The 14,352-nt window shown below is 37.9% G+C and overlaps 4 protein-coding genes across 5 annotated transcripts; 2 read left to right on the top strand and 2 right to left on the bottom strand.

Annotated features, from left to right (window-relative positions):
- The first annotated feature begins 64 nt into the window (after window positions 1–64).
- On the top strand, window positions 65–4,492 carry LOC17892565 (putative BPI/LBP family protein At3g20270). Its single transcript, XM_023785436.1, has 11 exons — window positions 65–531; window positions 1,211–1,473; window positions 1,566–1,714; window positions 1,796–1,932; window positions 2,013–2,172; window positions 2,423–2,853; window positions 3,035–3,174; window positions 3,254–3,593; window positions 3,687–3,935; window positions 4,022–4,147; window positions 4,219–4,492. The coding sequence occupies exons 1-11, from the start codon at window positions 175–177 to the stop codon at window positions 4,396–4,398; spliced, it is 2,532 nt and encodes an 843-aa protein (XP_023641204.1). The 5' UTR covers window positions 65–174; the 3' UTR covers window positions 4,399–4,492.
- A 60-nt stretch (window positions 4,493–4,552) lies between these two features.
- Window positions 4,553–5,730, bottom strand: LOC17893904 (probable inactive receptor-like protein kinase At1g65250). The gene is made up of 2 exons (XM_023786900.1): window positions 4,853–5,730; window positions 4,553–4,822 (listed from the first exon to the last, which is right to left on the bottom strand). The coding sequence occupies exons 1-2, from the start codon at window positions 5,725–5,727 to the stop codon at window positions 4,627–4,629; spliced, it is 1,071 nt and encodes a 356-aa protein (XP_023642668.1). The 5' UTR covers window positions 5,728–5,730; the 3' UTR covers window positions 4,553–4,626.
- A 777-nt stretch (window positions 5,731–6,507) lies between these two features.
- Window positions 6,508–9,857, top strand: LOC17891679 (PHD finger protein At3g20280). Its single transcript, XM_006297051.2, has 4 exons — window positions 6,508–7,090; window positions 7,270–7,360; window positions 7,452–7,574; window positions 8,042–9,857. The coding sequence occupies exons 1-4, from the start codon at window positions 6,719–6,721 to the stop codon at window positions 9,517–9,519; spliced, it is 2,064 nt and encodes a 687-aa protein (XP_006297113.1). The 5' UTR covers window positions 6,508–6,718; the 3' UTR covers window positions 9,520–9,857.
- A 195-nt stretch (window positions 9,858–10,052) lies between these two features.
- On the bottom strand, window positions 10,053–14,100 carry LOC17890573 (EH domain-containing protein 1). Of its 2 annotated transcripts, XM_023785806.1 has the most exons (17): window positions 13,992–14,100; window positions 13,753–13,856; window positions 13,575–13,654; window positions 13,130–13,198; window positions 12,985–13,042; window positions 12,788–12,843; window positions 12,665–12,707; window positions 12,533–12,594; window positions 12,226–12,339; window positions 11,993–12,095; window positions 11,815–11,864; window positions 11,501–11,629; window positions 11,157–11,408; window positions 10,968–11,047; window positions 10,735–10,861; window positions 10,517–10,660; window positions 10,053–10,420 (listed from the first exon to the last, which is right to left on the bottom strand). In XM_023785806.1, the coding sequence occupies exons 2-17, from the start codon at window positions 13,835–13,837 to the stop codon at window positions 10,235–10,237; spliced, it is 1,638 nt and encodes a 545-aa protein (XP_023641574.1). In that variant the 5' UTR covers window positions 13,838–13,856; window positions 13,992–14,100; the 3' UTR covers window positions 10,053–10,234. The 2 variants fall into 2 exon arrangements, with proteins under 2 accessions (XP_023641574.1, XP_006296699.1); XM_006296637.2 differs by lacking the exon at window positions 13,992–14,100 and having other exon boundaries at window positions 13,753–13,981.
- Between the last annotated feature and the right edge of the window lie 252 nt (window positions 14,101–14,352).

Genomic DNA, 14,352 nt, shown 5'->3' on the forward strand with positions numbered 1-14,352 from the left:
TTTTATCCTCTCTTGGGTCGAAATTTTCTTTTTCTTTTTGAGTTTTTTTTTTAACTTTACTTTTCTGATATAAACGTCTTCTTTTGTATTTGCTGATTAGGAAAAAAATATAAAAAGATTGGTGAAGTAGAAGACTTGAGAGAAGGAGAGGGAGAGAGAGAGATCTACGAATGAATGAATGAACGAAGAGAAGCAAAAGTCGCCAGTGGGAGCAAATGCATCGTACAGAGAATATTGTCAGAAAAGCCGCGCAATCTGTTCTCCTTCCATTTGCTCTTTCCCAGTTTACCTCTTTGCCCTCCTCCATTTTTATTATTTACGGGTCTTGTCTCTTATTATTGGGCTTCTCTCCTTAAATGGGCTTCTCTTTCATTACAATGGTTTGGTTTTTGGTTACGACTCGGTTTGCGTGGGAATGGATTAAACCGAATTATAGAGAGCATGTGGTCATGGGATCATGTGGCATGGTTGTCTCTTCTTTTCTCTCACTTTAGTTTCTTCTCTAGGACTACTTGTTCTGTGCTTCCTCTTGTAAGTTTATTCGATCTTTGTTTTGATTTTATTTCTTCTTGATTTCTGCTTCAGCTGATGAAACCGATACTCTTGTTTCTTCTTTACTCAGCTTGTACCTCAGTTATCAATTCATCTTTAGCCTTTTCATTTTCTTCAAAGACAAGTTTGACTTCTAGTTCTACAAGAGATCATTTTTAGGTTCGTTTGAGTTCAAATTAAACAGATTGGTTTGATCCTTTTATGACATAGGGACTGTTGTGTTGTTGAGTTTAAGCCTATATAATTAAGAGTCTTTTGATCAATTTTTGAATCAAAGCATTTGCTTAGAACTGAACAAAAGTTTTTTTTTTTCTTTTTATTCTCAATAATTAGTATGTCAAGTTGGTTTCTTTGGCTTCGTCTTTTGCTTTTTTTATGCATGCAAGTGAGTTTTTCAGTTTGTTGTTTCCAGATTGTGAACCATCTATGTGCTCTGGTATCGTTTAACTTTATGTGAATGAAGTTTCTGGGATTGAGCATCTAAGATTAAAATGTTTTCTTCTATAAGCTATAGGCTTGTTTATATATGCTTCTCAGGTAGTGTTTTGTTTGTTACTCTTATAGACATACTTGGGCGCATATCAAAAATGTTCTGTTTGCTTTTTGATGGAAATTTTTTGGTGAGACTGATGATGCTATATGTAAACATATGCTGCAGGATAGTATGAACCGCAACGAAGATAACGTTGAGCCGACAATGAAAGATGAAAGTCCATTCGGGAAGCTTTCAGAGGATCTCTTGATAGAGATATTCATCAGAGTTCCAATTACAAATTGGGATCAAATATCTTGTGTTAGAAAACAGTGGGCGAATTTGTTCCGAGGAGAATGCTTATGGCAGGCTGCTCTGAACCGGACGTATCCTCTTGCTAGCAAAACTAAGAGATGGACTGGACCAATCCGGCAAGGATTAAGCAAACGGTTACTTCATACCTATGAAAAAGCTAGCTGAATGTTTTCTATTGAGTATCTATAGTTAGATTCAAAGAAACTTAATAGTCTTTTAGCTGCAGGAGATATGTGGCTTTGTACATCAGCAGGAACATTTTAGGTGTGGATACAGACATAGATGAGATGCTTGGACATATTTACTTGTTCTTGAAAGATCAGCTTCAACTTTCCACTACGCCTGCTTCAGGCATCTTGCATGGAACCCTCATTGGTAATATTAGCTTGTTTGGTATACAGTCCACTCTGCTTAATAAATCTCAAATGTTCATTGTCAATGACATCTTGGTAGCAGATCAATTGATTGTTTGTGGCAAATCCAAAGAAGAAGCTGATGAGCTTGTGACAAAGATCTGGCTTGCTCTTCTCGACAATTTAGAGGACACGAAACATACATTTATCGTGCTGAAGTCAATCGCACAAGAATATGATGTAAGGGGAAACAATGTGTACCTTAAACTAGTTCACATAAATCCATTTTTGTGGAATACTAACATCTCTAATAAACGCAGGGCTTTCTTCCATATCCTTACTTAAGACCGATCAAGATGCAGTGGAAGGTGTTTGAGAGACTGTTTGTGGATTTCCGCGACTTGCTTGATCATTCAGAGTACTGCGACCTTATAGGAATTGCCAAGAAGAAGTTTCAAACAGTGCCTTATATTTGGTTTGGCTATTAAGCTTACAACCAGCTTTGTTCCAGTTTCCACAACTCTGTATGTATATGTAATTAAGATATCCCAACAAACTCAGATAAGTCTCCAACATATATTTACATAAGACATTCCAAGTCTGCATCTTGTAAGAAAGAAAGACGTCTAAAATGTAGATGCTTTGGCCATGTAACATTCGTGGTTATTAGTTTCTAAAGCAAAAGTCAAATCCTTTGTTGACTATTTTAACTTCTTCGTTACTTGCTAAGTTCAGTTATCCACTTTCTTCTTCGAAATGGCTCTCACGAAAGTTTTGACGATTCTCGTTCTCTGTGTTTTGGTATCAACATCAACCTTGACGCAATCCAGCGATGGAGGACACATCTCTATACTCGTCTCAAAAACCGGTCTTGAGTTTGCGAAAGATTTTCTCATTAAGAAAGTGATCTCTACGACGATTCCGCTTCAGCTACCAGGGATCGAGAAGAAGGTTAGAATCCCTTTGATCGGGAAAGTTCGAATGGGTCTCTCGAATATTCAGATTGATGCAGTTGATGTCCAGTCTTCGAAGGTCGAAACGGGAAAAGATGGAATCGTTTTGAGTGTTTCAGGTACGACAGCAGATTTGAGCATGGGATGGTCCTATACTTATAGAGCTTCCTTCTTTCAGATTTCTGATCATGGAGATGCTTTTGTTAAGGTAAACTTCTGGTAAAAGTTTTGTGCTTTTGAACTGGGTTTGTTTGTTTATATGTTCTCAAATGATCAAACACCAAATTTGGGTTCCTTGTTCTTTGTGTTCATCTCATTTTGTCCTCTTCAGACATTGTTTCATCAGAAGAAGAAAAAAGCTTAATAGGTGAATGCTTGTGATGATGAAGGTTAAAGGAATAGATGTGAAAACCGCTGTCACTCTGCTTGATGATAATGGAAGTCTAAAGATTGCCACACGGGAAAGTGATTGTAGAGTGGACAACATCGATATTCATATCAACGGTGGTACTTCTTGGCTGTATCAAGGGTATTGTTGAATCTCACTTTCAGTTTTACTTTCTTCTTTCTTCAAGATTGGTTAGAAAATAATTTTTTTTCTTTTGCAGGGTGGTTGATGCATTTCAAAAGGCGATTATATCTACTGTTGAAAGCACCGTCTCTAAGAAAGTTTTGGAGAAGATGGGGAAGCTTGATTCTTTTTTGCAATCACTTCCAAAAGAGAGGAAGATTGATGACTCTGCGGCCGTCAATCTCAGTTTTACAGGCAACCCTGTCTTAGGAAATTCTTCGGTTGAAGTTGGAATCAATGGTTTATTCATGCCAAAGGGTAATGATATTAAAGTATCAGGGTCTCGTTCTTCTTCCTTCTTTGGCGGGGTTAACAGAATGGTCACAATTTCTATAGAAGAAGAAGTTTTCAACTCTGCAACACTTGTCTACTTCAATGTAAGTTCTCAAATCTTGATTGGTCTATGGATTGATTGATGAGTATGGTGGAAGAAAAAAATTGTAAGCCTTTTTGGATTTGTTGTGGTCTAGGGTAAGGTGATGCATTTGGTTATTGGTGAAACAAAGAACGGGTCGATTCTAAGCACATCTGACTGGAAACTCATCCTTCCAGAGCTGTACAAACATTATCCAGATGATAAAATGATGCTTAATATGTCAGTAACATCTCATCCTGCTGTTAGAATCAGCGAGAATGGAATTGATTCGACGATTCAGCTAGAGATAGGAATCGATGTTCAAGACTCTAGAGAAGTCCTGTCTGTGGCACGCATATCAACGGTATGCTAATATTAATCCACAAAACAATCTAACTTTAGAGGCAAATCTTTCATCACTAAAGCTGGAATCTGATTCTTTGTTTGCAGGTTTTGAATGTTGCGTGTTCTGTGGAAATCGCAGAGAACAATCTAACTGGTAGCCTCGGATTAATAGATTTCAATGCAACAATGAAGTGGAATAAATTTGGAGAGCTTGAGTCAAACGATGTCCAGGTTAGTTAGTTATTTTATCTTGAGTTTCCCTTAACTTGATTACCATCAAACTGAATATGTGCTCTTGTTAGGCTGCTACGTCTAGGATTCTTGAAGCCTTGTTTTTGCCGTACGTAAACACACGCCTCAAGAGAGGATTCCCCTTGCCAATTCCAAGCGAATTCACGATAAAAAACATAGAGATTGCTTATGTTAAAAGTGCCATTTTAGTCCATACCAATATAGGCACTAGCACAAGCACAAACCACTAGTCTATTGTATAACTTCTTATAGTGTATGTAAGTCGTATGAATATTAATAAAACTCTCCAAAAATCAAAACAAAAAAAAAACATAATGAACCAAAGATACACCCAAGCCTAAAAAAAAAAATAGTGACGGGCAAAACTGTGAATTGAACCATGGGGATATGACTCTCAAGTGTTTAGAGGGACAATATGTAGATGTGTTTGCGTTTGAGTCTGGTTTGGGACAAGGACATTAGGAAGATATGTCTTGAGCAGAGTCGATTTGGCTTTCACGGAATCTCTTTAGTTCTTTGGCGACTTGAACCATTTCTGGAACTTCCCCTCTAAGACCGATGCATCTTTCTGAGAGGTTAAGGAAAAACTCCATTCGGTAACGCTCTACTTCTGAAACTTTCTCCAACATCTTTGGATCGACGATCTCATCCACGCTTCCCTCTCCCATGGATTTGGCTGACAACCTTTTTGGCACTTTGTTTATCCCTCTCCAGTTCTTCAAACCACAAAGCTCGTCAAAACTTTCTTCTCCTGCCACAAGCTTTTGCATGAAAATTCCAAAGCCGAAGGCATCAGTTTTCTCGGACACTACCCGATTGAATAAATGATCATCGTCCATGTAATCGTAATCTCTTCCTACCCAAGTAAGCTTTAGAAACGTTTTTCCTTTTGGAATAGAGACACAATAAGACAGATCAATCAGTTTAGCAACACCATCTTCATCCAACAAGATATTCCGAAATCCCATATTCCTATACACAAAGGGCCTTGGGAACGCACTGTGAAGGTAAGCTAAAGCAGATGCAACCTCCTCTGCTATCTTCATTCTCTTTCTCAACGACACTACCACTTTTAAATCTATAGGGGAGTATTGCTTCTCTGCACCATAATAAACCAGGACTGGATATTCAAACTCCAAACAACATCCAACCAGTTTCATGAAATTTTTGTGACCGCTGAGCATTGATGATATGGCAATGTCTTTAGGGGGTCCTGAGCAAATATCTCTAGGAGGGTCAGGGCTTCTGCCTAACATCTTCTTAACAAGGATCATGCGATGGTTATCGAGCATACCTGAATACCATTTCCCTTGAGAGAGCAACTCAGAGACACGACTACACTCGCAGACGTTTTGGCTTCTCTCAAGGGTATTACACTTGCAGAAATCTCTTGCAGTGGCTTTGAGGATTTGATCAGCAGAGAAGAACTTGATAGGATTGGATTTGCCATCGCAGCATTGGATGAGCTCTTTCAGAAACATCTCCCCTCTCCTTTGGCCTCTTGCCAACCTCTCTTTTTTAACAACGGCTCGTGACATCTTCTTCTTCCACCAATCCATCTTAATAATAACAAAAATGAACAAGACTGGAGATTCAAACTGATCAGTTGAAAAGCAAGATTATTATAACGATCTTGTTGTTGAATAGTCCTTCCGTGAAAAGTTCCTGATAATGACATTTTGAGAAAACTTTCATTCAACTCTTTTCTTACGGTACAACAACTCATGAAAGATCCCAAGAAAAATACTTGAGAAATGATGATAACTATTCAGATTATGATCTTACTATCATGATTTGTAATTTAAAAAAAAAAACATGCATTTAAACTATTGAAAAAGTAATCATGGATGCTTTGTAAGAAAAAAATGCACTTATCCTAGAGTCAAAGTAGTAGTTATCACTTCATCAGTGATGTTGTACTAAAAACACGACCACTCATATTGTTTTTTTTTTTAATTTTAATTGTTCACCCTCGTTATTATTTATGGACTTGATACAAAAGTCCTCAATCTAGTCCACATTTTCTTTATTTTATTGACTTGACAAAGTCATACTTCTAAAATGTGTGTTTTGGTTTTGATTATTGGCTGTTTTATGTTCAGATAAATTGTCTTAGACCAATGTTTCATATACAGTAATTGCTAAATTTTTTCTTTTGGGAAAAAAAAAACCCATGAAGAATTTATTTGGGGCTTTTTTTGGATCATTCAGGCCTCTTAAATGTGGGCCTAACATCATAAGATTAAGAAAAAAGGAAAAAGGAAAATATTGTTTTTCTATTACAATATCTCTCTAAAGTCAAAAGATCTCATCGTCTCTCTCATCAATCTCCCTCTCTCTCTCTCTATCTAAACATCTCTCCTCCGTCTTCAGCTTCGTGGGTGTGTTGTTGGCTCGTCGTATAAATAAAGGCTTCTCTGTTTTTTAATTCTTTCTTTTTTTCAAAAATTTAAACAATGGAGATCTCCCTCCTTCCCTTCTTCTTCTAGGGTTTCTCTTCTTCCTTTCCCGCCGTGGATATAGCTGTCTCGGCGGCTAGTACTCTTTCCGATGGATCTAGAATCAGCGACTCCGATGATTGACGGAAACGAAGAGGAGCAACTGGTGTCTCCGCCTGCCAAAAGGCAATGTTTTGGCCAAGATATGAACAGAGTGGCCGAGATTGTTTTGGTTTTGTCGGCTTTAGGGAGGATGCGAGGTGGAGAAACTCCCACGGATTTGGAACTCCAGCTGATGGTTGAAGCTAAGTCGAAATTAGCTGGATTGTGTCAGGAGTTTACCCCTATCGATATCCTCCGTAAGGATGATGTTACAGCTGTGGTTGATGATTTGGGTTTGAATGGTCAACTTTATGACCAGAGAGTAGGGTTCCGAGCTCCTAAGCTGACTATCTTCGAGAAGCTTTCTCTTGGAAAAAGAAAGGTTATGCCTTTTGTTTCTTCATCTTGTCCTTTTTTGTGAATTCTAATTTCATGGCGGAACAAAAACTTTGGTTGCTTCTTGTGTCATGTTCTCTTCAATTCAATTGGCTATACTTTTGTTGAAAAATGCAAATTACTCTGTGCGCTTTCGTCATGTTTTTCATTCAACTTTTTTTCCAGATGGAAGAAGTAAAAAGGTATCCTACCTCTACTGTATCTACTGTATCTGCATTGTCACAGGCAAATGGTAGTGTTGCATCTCCAGGTCTTGGTACGGCTACTCATACTGTCAGCGTTTTTACAAACCATCAAATTTCTGTCTTCAGGCATTGTGACAGTTTCTTTACCCTTTGTTTCTGCAGCGAATAAAGCTTCTGTGGCACATCAGTGGCCTAATAGAGAAGTTAATACAGTTAACACAAGTGGAAGCCATTTCAAAACTGAGAGACCTCAGATGATACTTAACGGTGCCTCTCAAGGGACTTGTAAGTCCTCATATCCCCTTTAATTTTGTGTAGATGCAGTTATAGTGATTAGATACTTTGAACCTTTGATTTGGAAAATAGAAATCTTATCTTTCGGCTAGGGTATTCTAGTTGGTTTGCTACTTCTTTATACATTAGGACTTTTAAACTTGGTGAAGGTGGTCAATGGTCTATGACAGCCAAGTACCTACAAATTATTGACCAATCACTAGAATTGTGGGCCTATAGCTGAGTTACTACTTAGAAATAATTAAACTTTTTGTGAATGCTGCCATTTTCTTGTGTAAACTTTGTAAAGCTCACACTGGTCATAAGAAATAATAAATATGACTGGTCATGTTAGCCTCTCTTTTTGGCTAGGTTTCTATCTTTAGTTGCCAAATTTACTTGTTATGCTTCCAGTTCTTTAATAGCTTTTTCTTTTTAGGTTATGAGTTCATTTTATATTCTATTTGTTTGTGTTTCAGCAGTTTCTACCGCAAATTATTATGCAGCACCCTGGTCTGCCAAATCTCAATCCACCATATCTTTCAGCTCTGCTCCAGATAAGAAGGTTCCTATACAAAATTCTGCCAGGTTAGCAGATCCAAGCTTTAGGCCGTTCATGTCTCAAACTCCGCACGGTACATTCCCAAAAACAAATCAGCCGATGCAGGGGATGAATTATGGTCAGACTTCTTCCTTTGGAAACAACCATAGTGAAATTGCCAAGATAGTCCAAAAATTTCTACAACCACTGGTTAAACAATATCCTTTGTGGAATCCACCTTCAAGAGAGTATATGAGCAGGGCAATGGCATGCCAGATGTGTGATATTACCATCAAAGAAATGGACACTCTACTGATTTGTGATGCCTGTGAAAAAGCATACCACTTGAAATGTCTGCAAGCAAACAATATTAAAGGGGTTCCAAAATCTGAATGGCATTGCTCAAGATGCGTGCAAGCATTCAATGGGAAGCCATTTCCTCCTACGTATGGTCGTACAACTCGTGCCGTAACTACAACTGCAGCAAAAGTGCCTTCTAGTACAGCCGGAGTTCAATCATCCTCAGCGAAGAAAATTGGATCGATGGATATGAAGGTTAATCAACAAAAACAAATTGTAACTACGACTCCCAGAGTGCAAAACTTCTCTGGCTTTGTTTCTGGAGCATCAACTACATCTCATGTTGAGGCTACTAGTGTAAATGCAAATACAACTCCAAGCGCAGCAAAGACTACTAACATTGGATCACAAAGGTATACGGAAAATGTTACCTCTGGAGCCAGTTCTCCAGCACTGATATCACTTACCGAGACTCCAAATCTTACAGCAAGTTCACGTACAAGTTCAGTGATAAACAATGGCCTCATGTCAAAACCTTTGACACCAGTTGGCACTCTGAGCTGCACTTCTCCGTTGCGCGTTAATAATCAAGTTCCTGTGAATGCAACCTCAAGTGTTAGGCCGACTACACCAATAACTACTAGCTTTATCGCAAGAGCCCCATCCGTTACCCAAAATGGTGACAGCAGCTCAACCGCCTCTGGAACTGCTGACTCTATATCGAAAGCTGACCTTACCACTCAAGTTCATACATTGACTCATTCTGAGGATGCAAAAGCAACTGATGATGCAGCTCCTATAGAAATTGTTGTTGATGAACCACAACCTCCTATGGGAAATGTTGCTGAGTGTGAGAATCCATCAGAATCTACATCTCATTCAGACTCTCTGAAGGATGCTCGGGAGAAATTTGCTTCTGAAACTTGCCAGAACCACGCTACAGAATCTTTAAAGGTAGTTTCATCAGATCAAGATTCAAAGATCACTGCCGAACACTCCATGCCACAAGAGCATTCAGCTTACCTGTCGGAGAAAACAGCATCTCAGCCGCCTCCGGTGTCATCTAACTATCATTCAAAAATCCAGAAGGAAACACCCAATGTACAAGAATCTTGACAGAATGTCTTGGGAGATTCACGGGAAGGCAAAGAGTTAACTGGTTTAGATATTAGACATCAGGAACATCCTTCAAATCCCGAGTTTGTTAAGTAAGATTCGATAAAGGAGGCAAACGCTGCCTAGAATTCTTTAGCATTACGTGGGATTATTTTACAAGCAACTATTGTCTTCTCTCATCTTTGGGTTCCTAATGAGGTTCAATACGGTGCAAAACCAATTTATGATCAATTTCAAGTTTTTGCAGCCTTTAAAAAATAAGAACTGTAATACTATCATTAATTCATGATTCAGGTTAATATTTGACTTATGAAATAAAATGAATTTTTTTTTATTCATGTTTAAACTGATTTTGATCCTGCAACATCATCATACTAAATCACTTATTCTCTATCGTCCAGTTATAGAAAGTGTGCTCTATTGTCTCCTATAACTTGGAAATATATTATTACAAGAACACATCATAAACCAAATAAATAAGAAAAGTGATACTTTCTAAAACTAAAACTATTGATTTTAGAAAAGTCAATACATTTGGTTTTTGGATATATAAGCCAATTATCAAGTCAGCACTCGTTATGTGTCTTTATTGTCTGTCTCTACAGATCTTTTAAAAATACAAATGTGCATTAATGCTCACAGGGGCTGTTTAAGGAGTTGAATGTAAATTTTAGGACTATAACAGTAACCACAGAGCTAAGAAGGGATGAAAGAATTAGTCATAAGGGTTTCTGAAATTTTTCAAGAGCTCTGGAATGTCATACCCCAACATATCATCAACAGTCTGCAACATTTTTGGCTTTAGCTTCTCAAACTTGTCGATGTTGTAACCACTTAGCACCTCCCTGAAATGCTCCACATTTGGGAAATCTCCTTTTGGTAAGTGATGCTCTCTTTGTACCTGTTTTCATGTCACACACAAATTCGAAACACGGGTTAGTATGAAAGATTCTCAAATTCACAAACGGCTCGAAAAGATCCACAGAATCAAACCAACCTTTCCAAAGACATCTTCTAAGTTATCTATCAGTTTTTGTTGAGCTTTGGCTTTCCCTATTATGGCTGGCATCTCCTTCTTCAAATGGCTGATGATATACGCATGTATCTTTGCTGCTCTTGCCCGTTTCACAAACTCATTTATCTATTATACAGAAAACAATTACAGTTAGATCCAATCAGAGGGAAGGGAGTGAAAGAAGAAAGGTGCACACTCACTCGACGATCGCAAGCTTTCTTTGGAATGTCTTTTAAATCAGCGAGAAGGTCATCTTGCTCCTTTTCAAACAATTCTCTCCCAATTGGACCAGTTGCAGCTTCATTTATAGGTTTATCACTGAACGAACTGTTCAAAGCAAACAAACAAGGACATCAAAACATAAATTCTAGTTTCAAACAGTTTTTATCTAAGTAAAACACTGCCAACACGTTGAAGAAAGAGGTACGCTTACCCAATATAGACACGGCAAACCTCAGGAGTATTGAGAACTTTCCCAAGTGACCACATGAGAGCTCCATATACCCTCATTAGCTATACAAGATACAGAGACAGACGTGTCCATATATTAGAACATGGAAAACAATCAAAGAAGTGAGTGGAAAAAGGGAAATAAGACTCGATAATAGATCGAGGTGTGAACCTGCTGAGTGTCCACTTGGTCAGCCTTATTCAGAACTACGCGGATCTTGTCATCATGACCACGTAAAGATGAAATTACACGCTTGAACTCATCACTTACATCCAGCTTGTGTGGGTCAAATAGGAGGAGGATGAGATCACACTTAGAGGCAAACCATGACGTAACACCAGTGAATTCATATGCTCGCTGTGTCCTTTGCTTTTCCCCTGATAAAACTCCAGGGGTATCGACAAATGTTACATGCTCCAGCAGCTTAAACAAAGATGAATGGATAAAAAATTATCAGCAAATCAATACAAGCAAAAGCAATGAACATTCTGTCAGAAGTATAAGGTTAAACATACAGGGTGAGGCATCTGAGAGCATTCAAACTTTGACAAAAAGGCCGTCCCAAAAGTTGTAAGACCACTAAATGGCATATCTGCTTGAACCGCTACTGTGTTCCCCGGAATGCTTCTTTCATCAGGTCCAGACTGGAAACACATTAAACAGGTAGGGGTAACCCTTTATGAGAGGTGGAAATGAAATAATCTAGCAACCATTGTCAACCACATAATCGAAACTTCAAATATTTTAGAAGAAGATGATGGATCAATGTTTCAAAGGAGTAATACATCATCCCACAAACGAAAGTCTTGGATAATTACAATTAACATACCATGACAACAACAAATCTGTCTGTAGTCGGTTCTGGTCCGATATGAGCTCCTGAAATATATGATAATTGAGGTTATATGAAGCTGTTTTATGGGTAATCAGTGATGCATCTCCATTTTAGACACTGAAACCAGTTAGGTCCCAGAAGGAGAGAAGAGAGGATAAGATGGATAACTTGCCTGGATAACTAGCTTTAAGCAAATGCTTAATGAATGTTGTTTTCCCTGTGGAGTATTGACCCAGAAGCATTACCATAGGTTTCGCATCGAAATCACTGTTAGTCTAAAAAGAACACAAATAATTAGTTCAATGGTCAAAGCTTAGAACTCGATAGCATAACCAAACTTCAATAACACTTATCCAGAATTGTCGCTATATGTATATGAATATCAATAAGAAATGCCCAACTCACCAACAATGGGGATACAAAATCGTTAAACCGATATGCTACTTCAAGTGGTTTTAGCTTCTGAATGTACAACCTTTTCAGGCCATCCACTATAGATGTTACGGAGGACAAAGAAATCTGAGAACAAGAACATCAGTTTTCAGAAACGATAGATGTCAATTAACTATATCTTAGCTGCTGAGAAAAAGATAACAGAAACTCTACCAGTGATCTTTTTGAAAGATATAGGTAAGAGCGATCAAAAGGAATGTTTACTAAATATGGCAATAAATGGTTGGTGGTTAAATAGACTGCCCGGGGTAAAACAAACCTTTTTTGAAGACTTTGAAGAGAACCAGTGAGCTGTAAGTGATGTGTCTGCGGCAGGGCTACCTGAATAACTGAATCAAATGAGATACAAAAGTAAACTGCTGGCTCTAGAGTAGGAAGAAATTATTTGTACCATTGATATTAAGATCACTCGACTTTGATGAATGCTTCTTCTTCTGTATTAAATGAACAGCTGTAAGTAATCTTTATTTGAACTCCAAAGATATAAATGGAAAACTATAGTCCCAATACTAACCGCCATTAATACACCCAGACCTTCCATGGTAGGAGATTTAATATCTTTGAAATCAACTGCAGTTAGCCAAAAATGTTTCAGAAACAAGAACAATGTACATGTAACTAAACAATGAGCATATTGACACGAAGACAGTAGTTAAGCATGAGTTTTCCAAACAAAACAAAAACGATGGATTCACGCTTCAGTGACCATACCGTCACTGTTAAGAACTTCATGTGATATTTCATGTCCAGTTTGAGCCAAAGAAACAAGCTATAATGTTGAAAAACAACAATAAATTAGATTCACAACAAGAGACATAGACATGTAAAAGTGAGATATAAACTGAATGTCAACAACCTGCATAGCAACAATAAAGTCTTTGAAACCAAGATACCCTTGCCGCTTTGAATCTGCAATTGCCCATATCTATCAACAAACCATAAGCTTCACAGTTAGCACCCTTCCAGACAAATGAAATGAATCAACAAAAAGGCTTAAATGCTTTGGCAGGCAGAACCCAAATTAACATAAGGTATCAGAAACCCCAATATAATCAACGACTACATCACTCTGTGTAGAACATGGTCACAAAGGACATTACTTTCCATAAAAGCTATAAAGCTTTCCCCTTCAAAAAACCATCCAAGCAATCACGTATGTATGGAATTTAACTAAACCATAATCATAGCATCTTTTCTATCCTAAAGTGAACTTGTTCAATCGTCAGATAAATCCAGAGAATAAATAATACACAAGTCAAGTAACTAAAACCAACGCAATCAATTTAGACTGAAAGCCAAACCTGTTTCAACTCCGGACGAGGCAAGTTCGACATAGAGAAGAACTTGATCGCATCGTTACCAGTAATGCGTCCATCGCCGTCTGCTCATCACACCAAACAGAGAAGCTCTTAGCGCAAATTTTGAATCATAAGATTGTAGACTGACGCAGAAACAGGATTAAGTAAACAAAAAAGAGACCTGAATCGGCGAACTCAAACCATTCCTTGTAGATCATTTGATTCTCCTTGGAACAAGAACCAGCTGCGACGGATTCGATCTCCATCTCCGCCGATTGCAAATATCTAATGATGTGCGGCAGATTAACAAACTTGTCAGGTGTGAATCCAGATTTCCAGAAATTGAACTTGGGACATTACGGTAAAGCCGTAAGCAAATACAAATAAAATAAAAAGTTGGTTTTGTAAACGTGAGATTACGGTTTACAGAGAAAGCGGGTTCTTCGTCTCGACGGCAAGGGAAGGGAGGCAAGAGAACTACCAATGCAAGAACCTGCCCTGTATTTTCAATATCTTTCACATATGCCCCAAAACTGTTGATCTATCGTAATAACCCACACTATTAAAAATCTATGTGATAGATTTTATTTTGCAGTGTTGGTTGTCTCAATTATTATTGCTCCAGAATTTTGGATAGCTCTGCTCGAGCTATAAAAGGAGCCTTGGATAAGTCATGGTCAATACTGCTCTTTTTCTTTTTTTCTTTTTTTTTTCAACATAGTAAATACTTTAGATTTGATGAAAATTAAGATGATTTAAATTAAATGAAATCTGCTAATTT

This window comes from Capsella rubella, unplaced genomic scaffold (genome assembly GCF_000375325.1).
Source record: "Capsella rubella cultivar Monte Gargano unplaced genomic scaffold, Caprub1_0 scaffold_3, whole genome shotgun sequence".
Classification (NCBI taxonomy): domain Eukaryota; kingdom Viridiplantae; phylum Streptophyta; class Magnoliopsida; order Brassicales; family Brassicaceae; genus Capsella; species Capsella rubella.

Excerpts from the sequence above, each read along its gene's own strand:
- LOC17892565 (XM_023785436.1), top strand. The coding sequence starts at position 175 with ATGAATGAACGAAGAGAAGCAAAAGTCGCCAGTGGGAGCAAATGCATC. Across the intron at positions 2,854-3,034 it reads ATGGAGATGCTTTTGTTAAG|GTTAAAGGAATAGATGTGAA; the intron begins GTAAACTTCTGG and ends GTGATGATGAAG. Across the intron at positions 4,148-4,218 it reads TTGAGTCAAACGATGTCCAG|GCTGCTACGTCTAGGATTCT; the intron begins GTTAGTTAGTTA and ends TGCTCTTGTTAG.
- LOC17893904 (XM_023786900.1), bottom strand. The coding sequence starts at position 5,727 with ATGGATTGGTGGAAGAAGAAGATGTCACGAGCCGTTGTTAAAAAAGAG. Across the intron at positions 4,823-4,852 it reads ATAAACAAAGTGCCAAAAAG|CGTGGATGAGATCGTCGATC; the intron begins GTTGTCAGCCAA and ends GGGAGAGGGAAG.
- LOC17891679 (XM_006297051.2), top strand. The coding sequence starts at position 6,719 with ATGGATCTAGAATCAGCGACTCCGATGATTGACGGAAACGAAGAGGAG. Across the intron at positions 7,361-7,451 it reads TGTTGCATCTCCAGGTCTTG|CGAATAAAGCTTCTGTGGCA; the intron begins GTACGGCTACTC and ends TTGTTTCTGCAG. Across the intron at positions 7,575-8,041 it reads CGGTGCCTCTCAAGGGACTT|CAGTTTCTACCGCAAATTAT; the intron begins GTAAGTCCTCAT and ends TTTGTGTTTCAG.
- LOC17890573 (XM_023785806.1), bottom strand. The coding sequence starts at position 13,837 with ATGGAGATCGAATCCGTCGCAGCTGGTTCTTGTTCCAAGGAGAATCAA. Across the intron at positions 12,096-12,225 it reads ATTTTGTATCCCCATTGTTG|ACTAACAGTGATTTCGATGC; the intron begins GTGAGTTGGGCA and ends TGTTCTTTTTAG. Across the intron at positions 11,409-11,500 it reads GCTCTCAGATGCCTCACCCT|CTGCTGGAGCATGTAACATT; the intron begins GTATGTTTAACC and ends TCTTTGTTTAAG.